The following is an 11,720-nucleotide window of genomic DNA, read 5'->3' on the forward strand; positions in this document are numbered from 1 at the left end:
ATAAAGGAGATATAGTCAAATTAGCATTTCTTCTTGAAGAAGAAACTTAGCATATACGCTTCTTCATGAAGAAGAAACATAGCACATAAATGGTAAATAAACAAAAGGTCCAAATGTTTTATATAAACAAATGATTTATCAAGGTAAAGGTTATGCAAAACAGGCTAAAAGGTCTGAAGTTAAGAGCTTTTGATCTAGACATTTATACAAAGTTATTCTTATACTATAGGTTCGAGGTAACTCTATAACATAAATTAGTGAAAGCGTTGATAAAAAAAAGAAGGTGAATACGCTCATATCTATAGAACTCTTTAATCGAGTCAATTACCCAAAAAACAAAGTTTATATGGGATAATATATTCCTAAAACTTTAGTATATGTTGCCATTTAGGCTAGTCATACGGGTGCTTGGATCCTTACATATGTGGACAGAGGGTAGGCATACCCCACCACGCGTGGTACCAGGTCCCCGTATCATTGAGCCAGTCTATAGGGTTGTGAGGGCTGGACTAATGTGATATAAGTGGTACTCCATCTAGAGGGAAGCCGATTGTTTCGAGTATGAACTAAAGGTTTTCATAAATGTTTTAAAATCAGCATGTTCACCGGTATGTGTTGCTGACTTATTTTATAAACTGTTTTACATGTAATCATGAATAGGTGGTTGGAGATGATGATTAGCCATTAGACAATCTGATGGCTCGATGAAGTTTTTATTATTTAAATGATGTAAATTGTGGTTTTATAATTTGAACACTTTTGTACTAATCATCGAGTGTTTAATTTCCGAATTTTGAATATAATAATATTTTAACCAAAGACTTTCGCTATACAACCTTAAACTCTGATATATTTATAAAACATGTACCAACTATTGGTTACACTCATAGGCCCTAAGTTGGGTGTGACATTAAAACTAGTTATTATAATAATCTTTCATCAATTGTGATTCTCAGTTGATTATATATGGCTTTATTATCTTAATATAGTAGTTAATTAATTACACATGGTAATATCTCCTAGAAAAAGTTCATTGTTTTGTAGAATATATCTGTGATCATAGTAAGCCACCTATTCAATCAACTTTTAGAGCAAAATCAGATGAAGCATGGGATTATGTAACATGTCGAAAAGAGGAGAAAGATAAATCAGTATATATATGTGATTTGGTCTAAAAACTATGCGTGGTGGTGTACTATGATGAAGAAACACCTTGCGAGCGTTAAGGGTGATCTAGAACCTTGTAAAAAATATCGGAAGATATTCGCTTTACTATGCTAGGACTTTTGAAAGAAACTGAAGTTAAAGCGAGAGGTAAGTCTATTGGCATCTTAAATGACGACAAAGAAGTTGAGGAAATAAATGAACAAAGTCACCAAACACAAAATCAAATGAGGAAAGCTACATCGAATGTTCATCCTATTGCAAATGATCCTTCTCAACCTACTATTAAAAAAGCTATGCAAAGTAAAGAAAATGTACATGATGTTGACATGGCTTTTGCTATGTGACCTGGTTAAAGCGAGAGGTAAGCCTATTGGCATCTTAAATGACGACAAAGAAGTTGAGGAAATAAATGAACAAAGTCACCAAACACAAAATCGAATGAGGAAAGCTACATCGAATGTTCATCCTATTGCAAATGATCCTTCTCAACCTACTATTAAAAAAGCTATGCAAAGTAAAGAAAATGTACATGATGTTGACATGGCTTTTGCTATGTGGTTCTATGATGCGTGTATACCTATGAACTATGAAGCACAGGGACGGCTCCGATGGTAGGGTACCCGTCCCGGGGACGGAAACACGATGGGGACGTTTCCCAAATGAACCTGGTTAATGGAGATGGATCCAAAACCGTTTCGGGGACGTTTCTTTAGCGAATAACGTGGTGGACTGGTCAAGTAGCATATTACGGCAATGAATTCAGCGCCGATGATAGGAATGCTTGCCAGAAAACCCATGAAGAAGAAGGAGAAGAAACAGTGGCGGCTGTAGCTGGAGTGGCTTAGTTTTTTTAGGTTAAATAAACTTTAGGTTTAACATTTCACTTGTTTGCATCTAGTCCCTAAAACTTGTTAACTTTTACATAAAAAGTATTAAATTAGGTTATGCATTTTAACACTTAACCCTCTCTATCTAGACTAGTTTACATTTGGTCCTCAACTTATAATTTTATACATAAAATGTTTAAAATTGACATTATGTATAGATAAAAATTATATATTATTTACTTTTTATTAATAATTAATTACCTATGTTTAATATATTTTTATTTTTTTATATTTTTTTTGTCGTACCCATATCTTGGATTTTTGATTTTTGTCGTTTTCAGTACCCGTAACGTCCCCGTACCCGTACCCGTTCCCGTGCTACATAGGCTATGAACGCTTGTAATTCTTCCTATTATCAAGTTGCGGTTGATAAAATAGCATCTATAGGTTATGGTTACAAAGCACCTAACTATCATGCTTTAAGGATCAATTTATTGAAAGATGCAAAAACATCGGTTGGGTTATTAATAAATTCATATAGAATTGATTGGGTTGAAAGTCATTGCACGATTATGGCTGATGGGTAGAGGGATATTAGGCACCACCATTTGTTTAATTTCTTAGTTTACTATGAGAAAGGGATTTCATTTCTTAAATCTATAGACGCATCTGTATTGAGAGCAATTATGAGAATTTTGTGTAATTTGTTTGCTGATGTTGCTGAAATAGTTAGGGTGAAGAACGTAGTTCAAATAATTACCGACAGTGCTGCTAATTATAACTGTGTCGGTCAAATGTACTGTAAGAAATATCGTTCAATAACTTAAACACATTGTGCAGCTCATTGTCAAAATTTTGCGTTAAAGGATGTTTCAGAGTTAGATAGCGTTGCAAAGTTGGTCAAACTTACATCTAAAGTAATTTTTTTATTTATAATGACAAGATGCCCTTGAATTAGTTAAGGAAAAGAGAAGGTTGGACAGAAATCATTTGTCCAGGTCCTACTCGTTTTGGTAGGACTTTTATTGTTTGGTCAATCATAAAAATGACTTGCAAGCTCTTGTTATATCTAATGAATTTAAAAAGATGTTGAAACTAGGAAATGCTATTGAATGCATAGAAATTTTGATGAATTAAATTTTTTTTGAGAAATTGTTTGATTAATGTGGATAACTCCCTTGTTGAGGGTTTTGAGTTTGTGTGATATGGATGAAAACTCTTATTTGTCATATGTTTTTGAGGAGATGAATCGGGCAAATAAGAGAATTAAAGTATTATTTCAGGAAAAAGGAGCATTTGTATAAGCCATATATGGATATAATAGATGCTCGATGGAAAAACATGTTGTGTTAAGATATTTATTGTGCTGCATATTGGTTAAATCCAGCTTTTCAATATGATAAAGAAAATTTTTGTAAAAGTAATAAAGTCTTTAGGGGTGATCTTGATATTATTGAGAATACTTTTTCGGGTAATGATGTTTTAGATGTTACTATGGTTTATGCAAGTTTCGAGATGCTAAAGACTGTTTTGGTAGGAGTAGTGTTGTAGCTTCTCGTAATGATACTCAACCCGGTAAGATATATATTTTTCATGTTATTATTAACTATATTAGTTTGTTCTTATATTATTTTGATAATCTTATTATTTTGTAGCCGAATGGTGGAGATTATCCTAAAATGAAATGTTTTCCGTTCGAATGCAAAGTCAAGCCGCGTCTTCCTAGGGTTGTGAACGTAATTGGAGTGTCTTTGAAATGATTCACATAAAAAGAAGAAATAGGCTGGAACATGAAAGACTAAATGACCTTGTGTATGTTCATTACAACTTGCGTTTACAAAATATGTACGATATCTTGAATTTTTTTAGAATTTCTTTTTAGTAAACCGTAATTTAGTTTTGAAGTGTTAACAAGTTGGTAAATGTTTGTCTAAACTTCAATTTTCCAATAGATCCTATTATTAAAGTATTAATCATACGAAATTTTGGGTGGTTGAAGAAGAGTCGGAAGAACTTAATAATGATGATATTGATACAATTTTTGGCGAGGAAAAGAATGAACTGGTTTCTCAAACGCAAGGCAACTTTTATATGCTGCGTATTTCATGTAATTTTTTTTATATTATGATTAGAGGTAATTAAAACTTCTAATTTATTATTGTAGGAAATGAAAGTGCTTATACTCTTGTTGATGGGGATAGTGATGAGAGTAAATTTCATCTTCTAAGCAATCGTGAACTCAATGCATACAACACTTCCGTTGATATAAATCTATTGCACTCCTTTATTTAAAAAAAAATACTTTTAAAAATCAAGTGCTTTATATTGTCTTTTGAATGTGGATTAACTTTTGGATGATATTTTATTATGAAATTATTTTTTTTAATTAAAGTTGTATTTATATGAAAGTAGATTAGATACCCATATAAAATATAGGTTTAACAAAATTAAGTGTATAAGTCCAAAGAATTCGAAATTTCGATAACAAAAAGGCATGATTAGTTAATTTACATATTAAATAAAAAAGGTACAAACATAATACAATTAAATACATAATTTTTTTTCCACCAACACGTTGATCATAAGTCAACAAATATTATATGATAGATATTATTATTTTTTTTTTTGAGTTTGCATTTTTTTTAGTTCAATTCTGTACGAATAAAATACCGGTATTTAAAATAAACTATTTTAGGTTAGGGGCTTGAACTATACTTAAGAGGGACAAAAAGGGCCTACCTGTCTTCAGATTGGAATATAGCTGTTACGAGTCGAGTCAGGATGGTTTCGAGTTTGAGCTCGAAATTAAGCGAGGCAGCTTAGCTAGAGTCTAGCTCGATTTTGAAGTTAAACACGCCTACGATCGAGTCAATAGGCCGAGCCATGACCGGAGCCAAGCTTAGGTTGATTTTGGCTCAGTTACAAATTTAATCCAACTCAGCTCAGGTTATTTTAAATCAAATATTTTTAGCAAGTTTTATTCAAGCTTTTATCAAGCAAGCCATGAACACGAACTTCGAGCTGCAAGCTTTTTGAACAGCCCTAGATTGGAGTTCCGTTATGTGATAGAATAAATGCTAAATTAAATTGTCATTATGTGAAAGCTTAAGGTTGAGGTTGTCTGAACTGTCATACCACAAACTTACACTACATGTAAATATGTAACACACCCTTCAAAAATTAAAACTAAAATTAAAAAAAAAACAATAAATATTTCTAACATCTACAAAAGCTCGATCGCATGTCAGAATCAAAGTTAGTAAACTTAAATCAGCTCCGTGATCCAAACACATCTTTTACAGCAGCAACACAACAAAATTCAACAACACAACCATCCATCCATTAAACATGTTTTGAATTACACGAAAACCAATCCTAAGTCTTCACAGTAATAACAATAATAATAATAATAACTATGGTCATGACAGATAGATGATATATTTAAGCACCTCGAGATTCCTCTGCAGGCGTTTCATCTTCGTCATGGTAGATGTTCTCCGCCATCTGCCAGATTTGAAGAATGTTGTCCTCTGCAACACTCGCCACCACCCATTCTTCAGACGGGTTCCAGGAGAAATCCGAAACTTTACTTGTGTGTCCGCCATGGATGAACAGCAGCTCTGGTGGCCCATCTTCAGCATCCTCTGGTGTTTGTTCTTGGTCAATCCTGTTTTTTAACCAAAAAAATTATAATAATATTCAATGTATTTATTTTATATATCTAATATTATCTGATGGGTTGACCCAGGTCATGTTTTATTTCTAATGGGTAAAATTAGATAAATAAAACCGTTTCAGTTGATTACTCAGAGGGTCCCTTGTGGTATGTCTATATTACAAGTTTGATCCTTAAGTTTGAAAAGTTACATGTATGGTCCCCCAACGATACATGGACGGTTCTTGGAACGGATAGGCGTTAGTTTTTCCAATTAAGAGCATGTGAATCGACTAAACTACCCTTAACAGTTTAGACGTGTACCTGCTAAGATCCCACACCATGAGTCGTCGACCAAGACAACAAGATGCTAATATCGTCTCGTTCTCGGGATTCCAGCCAACCTGGAACACTTCCTCCCTGTGTAACAAGACAGCAATTAAACTCATACCAGAAAATAAATTAGATATATAAAAATAAAAATACAAGATAAGCAAGAAGTAACGCTTACTTGTGACAATCAAATGTATGGAGAGCAGTGCTAAGCTTTCGTAAGTCAAACAACTTAACGGTCTTGTCAGTTGAACCGGTTGCCAAAACCCATTCGTTAAAAGGATTAAAAGCTAAGCAGTTAACCTACCCCAAACACACAAACAAACATATAAACATATAAAAGCTAAGCAGTTAACCTACCCCAAACACACAAACAAACATATAAACATACGTTCTATTTCGTGCAAAGTGAGTCAAGCCAATTTAACTATCCTACAAAAAGAAACACGTTCTTTACACGTTTTTTACGCCTGTAAATCAACCGAACTTTCGACCGGAAGTTCTCTTATGCTTCGTGAATTTAATAAACGAGCGAACATGAACGATTATTTTGCTTTAGTTAAAAGACAAACATAAAAACATGTCTCCATTTTCGTTTATGTTCATTTATGTTTGTTAGTTTCAGTTAACTCGTTTCGTTTGTTTATATATTTATTAAAATATTTGGGTCCATTACAATTATCACCTCTTGCAATACACTCGACGATGTTCGTTTGTTTACGTTCACAAACCATTTGTTTATACTGGAAACGAACACCAACACGATCATTTTCTTTAACAAATGAACACAACCAAGAATACTGTTTAATGTCCGTATTTGATCATTTGCTTAGTTAAAGTCAAACAAACCCTCACGAATATGCCCCGTTCGATTCATTTACAAACCTAACATTCTTTAGATTCAAGTCTAGGAGAAATTACATAATTAGTCTTTAACATTTAAATTAGCATATTCTGCTTCTAACTCGATCTCAGTTTTAGATTATGAAGGGTAAAACAGAATTCCCTATTTACACTTTGTTTTAGATAATTTGATTAATCAAGCCAATGTTTTCAAACCCGGGGCAGATATCAAGCGGATCGTCTTACTAGTTCACAGATTGGACAGAACTACAGAACCGGATTACGTCCTAACTATTTTTTCAAAAAATAAAAGTATATAACATAAGTAATATATAAAATTTATTTGCTGGATTAAAAATCTTACATGTATATATAAAAATATAAATAAAAATTCACATTTATAAATCAATTGATTTCTTAGTTCAGTTTAAAATAATATACAAAAATATAGCTGTTCTTAAAAAAATAGTATAAAAGAATATTTAAACTTAACCTACAAAAATAGTACAAACATTTAGGTAGGCCAGTTGATAATCGTCCTAATGTTGATATTGGAGGGCCAGAGATCAAATACTTGCAGCTGCAAGTGACCGAACCAGACCTATATTTTTTAAAACACACTTTGTGTCCCACAAGCAGTTCAAACAATCCAAGGTTCAACACACTTTGTAAAAGACTTTGTACTTACTTCACTTTGGTGAGCCATTACACTCTGAACGGGCTTAGTAACCGATGGAGACCTAAGATCCCATACATGCAAGTATTGATCATCCCCACACGAACCAAATAAATATTCATGCCTCAAATGCCATGCAACGTCTTCTACAACCCCATCATGAACCTGTAACATTAAAAGAAATATCCTAAAATCAATACTTAATAGTATAATAACATATAACAGCCTTATGACATGTAGACTTACTTTGAATATTTGCATGGCGTCAAGTGATTTATTTTTGGGAGTTCCATTAATATCCCAAAGACAAATTTGAGCGTCATCAGAACCACTAAGAAGATGACCCTGTTTAAACTTACTCCATGACAAACCATATCCCTCAGTGTTGTGACCCCTTAGTCTCAAATCAGGATTGCACGCTCCATCTAGAGGAGGTTTAGATGGATGTTTGCTGTAATCGAATACATAAACTTCTGCACTGACTGTTTTTGTAGCGATTATGAACGAGTTTTGAGGCATGTAACGAGCCCTGTTAACCTCTCCGTCATGGTTTATTTGCTGAATTATTTGTACCTAAAAGAGAAAAATAATGAACAATTAAGCATACTGAAGAAGAAATATAAAGCCAATTCTACTGAAAAGACAAAACAACACAATCCAAAAGCCCTAAACCGTGTTCCCAAAATTATCAACTGAAAACACTTTAATCACTAACAACCCTTTATTTAAAAACAGAACCCTAAATCTATTTTAAGAATCAATTAACAAGTAAAAAAAAATTCTTGGTAAACCTGGTTCTAATTAGCTTATTTGGGTCTAGGTCGGGTTAATCAAGGGTTCGAGCATTTTAGATGCCCCTACAAAAGTACCAGCACCTGTTCTTATGTATAACATCAGCAACCGACTACACGAAAAAACCCTAACACACACACACTCACAAAACAAACCCTAACCCTAAAATCACCAAATCATCACTCGAAACCGAATTAAACCCTGTAAAACACAAAACCCACCAATAATATTCTCACTAACACTAAAACCCCAACTCGATTACCAATTTCACAAACCAAAAAACCCACCCAATTCATCAAAATTTCAAAAAAAAAACAAACCCTAATCCTAATTACCACTCAAAACCAAAACAAACTCTGTAAAACACAAAACCCACGAATAATGTTCCAAAGCCCACCAACCCAAATCAATCAAAGTCGCAAACCTTGCCATTGGTCCCACCAAACCCACCAAAATCAGATCGATCATCATCATAATGCCTGGCATCATACTCCGCATCTTCAAGCGGCAACTGCACCTGTGCCAGCATCAAATAATTGGGCTCGTTCTCCGACGTGTGGGTCCCCAGAATCAGCTTCTGGACGGAGTAGTCTTTTCCGGCAGGCTCGTCTCGCTCCGGCAGCCACTCGACGGTGAGTGAGGGCCACTCGAGGGCGTGGGTGATGACGAGATCGTACAGGAAAGGTGTGTTTTTCTTCCACACCTTGTACTCTTCGTTGATGAGACGCTCTTCCATCTCGCCGCGCATGTCGTCGTCGTCTTTCACCATCGTTTGGCTATTTGGAATTTAGAAAGAAAGATTTGATTTTGGGGGTTATTTGGAAGGAAACGGAGGGAGGGAAGGAAGGGTTTTATGTTATCATATGGTTATGGGCCGTCTCTATCACTCTTTTGCTTAGAGGTGCGGCACAAAATACCCGGTTCCGGTTAATACTATCCGACCCGTAGGTATGATCTGGTATTAGATTTCTCCCGGGACTTTTATCCGCAACTAGACCCGGATCGAACCATTTCCACCTTTACCCAGTTAAATACCCAACTATACCGAAAACCCAGTTCCTAAAAATACCGATTTGTTCGCCTATACGTTTTCTATTTAGCAAAATTATGTTTCATGTTACCGCATGTGACGATAGAACACCTATATCGGGCTTCAGGAAGTTCTAAACACATAAGGATGGTGCGGACAACACTGATGTGGAGGTGGAGGTTGTACTACATGTTTGTGCCAGCAAAAGTGGGCCCTCCACCAACGGCAAAATGGAAAAGATTTTTTTTTATTGAATTATATATTTTTCATTAAACTCAAAACGACTACAACAAAGTGGCAGGCAAACGGGGGTAACAAGCTGCGTCGCAACCCCCCCCCCCCCGAATAGCAAAGCCAATCTTATTAAAAATGAAGCGTTGAGACTTAGGAGTCAAAAAATTATCATGCATGACGCGTTGAACCCAGCTCAAAAAATTCACAGCCTCCAGGGCTAGAAAACCAAATGTATCAAAAACAAAATGGGAGAAACACATGTTGATTCTCAAAACAAGTTTTCTCGTATTTAACAACTTTGCCCGGTTCAGCCTTCAGCGCAGGCTGGCCCGCAACAAACTCACGGTCCCTAAGCCATCAATAGAAATAATAATTGAAATTTGAATGCATGTATAAATTGGAAAAAAAAGAAATAATAAATGACAAATTGAATGAAAGATACATAAACTAAGGGGTATGGTTTCGTTGAACTATTTTCTCTCATTTGACACGTTTGCGTCACGTCAGCTTTGCATCCATCATTCGTTATCATCCTACAATTAGGAGTATGGATAATTCCCCTCATTTTCCATCATTCTTCATTTCTTATTTTTCTTTTTTATTTAACACAATTTATATATATTATTTAAACATCTACCTATTCTAATAAAGTAAAATAATTGTGCTTAGGTGTCAGTTATATATTGATTCCTGGCCAATTTTTCCCACACAAAATTATATTTCTCTCCTCTCATTCAGACTATTCATGAGTCAAAAATCAATATTGAAATGAGTCATAACATAAACTAGGTTAGTGCTATAACCCATCTAGGGTTATTAATATTATCACGCTTATTCACTATTTCCCACCATATGAATCTAGAGATTATAGTGGTAACATCAATTCATTCAGGTAGTACGATTACGAACGTCCGTCTGTTACAACCAACATCAATTTGATTTTTGATTGGTAAGTTCGTCGCTTCCAAATTGATAGGGTTTAATTGATTCAAATCGATTTTTTTATTTATGATTTTTGATATTAACTTTTAATTTATTTACGGTTTAATTGATTCATGCTAATTCAATTATTTGGGGTTTAATGATTCATGTTAATTCAATTATTGTTTAATCTACTCAAGCCAAGTCATATCATCATTTAAATTTAGGCATAGGATGGTTAAACCTCATATGTTTTATTTCAATAAAAAAAAACCATTAATTTTTAGTAACATTTGTTATTATTATTGATTTCATCAATTTATTGAAATACAAAGGCAGATAAGGGTTAACGTATGAATCGGTAACAGTATTTGCTTTCATCTGACCTAAAAACCTTTACAACAAGTTGAGATTTACAGATTGTGACAATTATTTCACCAATCACCCCCCCCCCTCCCCTCTTATTGTATTCCGTATATTATCTTTATTTATTTATTCCTTTTTAAATTTTGTTGGTTTGTTTAAATATTTTGTGCGAATTATGCTCTGCAATTTTTATGAAAAGGAAAAAGGGATTGTAAACATCCCGTTTGTATAGCAATTGTTATAGCAATATATTCAAGTTTGAATTTTGATCCAAGGCTTTCATTTTTCACAGTAAAAAAAATGAATAATGAATGTACCTTACAAATTTCAATTTATTACTAACTAGTTTTCTACTTGACGCATTGCGTCGGGGCAGGTCGATAAAACTCGGGCGATGGTAAAATCTAAGCATTGAGGCGGCAAGTCAATGCGAATTCGGTCGGTTTTGGTTACGCGCACTTTTGTGCCGGTATAAAAACCAAAAAATTAAACAAAAGTTATACAAATTAAGGTGAACCAATGAGGCAGCGTCGGTCAGTAGAACTCAAGCGTTGGTAAAATCCGACCATTGTTAATCCCGGACGTTAAGGCGATCAATCTATGCAAATTTGGGCGGTTTCCGTCACGTTCTTTACGATACCGACACTAAAACAAAAAAAATCGACATTTGGTTGTTTCTCGTTACGGTAGTGGAACTAAAACAAAACAATAACAAAAAAATCAAAACAAAGGTAAGAAAAACAAAAAGCATTTTCCACCGCTAAGGTGTCGCAAAGTGGTCCAATAGGGTCCCTGCAGTACCAAAGTTCTAAAATATATATAGTAATAATAATTGTATGTTTCATAGCACCTAGGATTTTCAATTAATATAAATAA

At 34.3% G+C, this 11,720-nt stretch overlaps 1 protein-coding gene across 1 annotated transcript; it reads right to left on the reverse strand.

Moving 5' to 3' along the window:
- Window positions 1–5,432: 5,432 nt before the first annotated feature.
- On the reverse strand, window positions 5,433–9,124 carry LOC143557742 (histone-binding protein MSI1). Its single transcript, XM_077046746.1, has 6 exons — window positions 8,718–9,124; window positions 7,748–8,074; window positions 7,514–7,666; window positions 6,161–6,285; window positions 5,974–6,069; window positions 5,433–5,661 (listed from the first exon to the last, which is right to left on the reverse strand). Exons 1-6 carry the CDS (start codon window positions 9,060–9,062, stop codon window positions 5,436–5,438), a joined length of 1,272 nt encoding a protein of 423 aa, XP_076902861.1. The 5' UTR covers window positions 9,063–9,124; the 3' UTR covers window positions 5,433–5,435.
- Window positions 9,125–11,720: the final 2,596 nt, after the last annotated feature.

This window comes from Bidens hawaiensis, unplaced genomic scaffold (genome assembly GCF_021521415.1).
Source record: "Bidens hawaiensis isolate Kalapana, Puna unplaced genomic scaffold, B.hawaiensis_p1.1 tig00019103_1, whole genome shotgun sequence".
NCBI lineage: Eukaryota > Viridiplantae > Streptophyta > Magnoliopsida > Asterales > Asteraceae > Bidens > Bidens hawaiensis.

Excerpts from the sequence above, each read along its gene's own strand:
- LOC143557742 (XM_077046746.1), bottom strand. The coding sequence starts at position 9,062 with ATGGTGAAAGACGACGACGACATGCGCGGCGAGATGGAAGAGCGTCTC. Across the intron at positions 6,070-6,160 it reads CATACATTTGATTGTCACAA|GGAGGAAGTGTTCCAGGTTG; the intron begins GTAAGCGTTACT and ends CTTGTTACACAG. Across the intron at positions 5,662-5,973 it reads ATGGTGTGGGATCTTAGCAG|GATTGACCAAGAACAAACAC; the intron begins GTACACGTCTAA and ends GTTAAAAAACAG.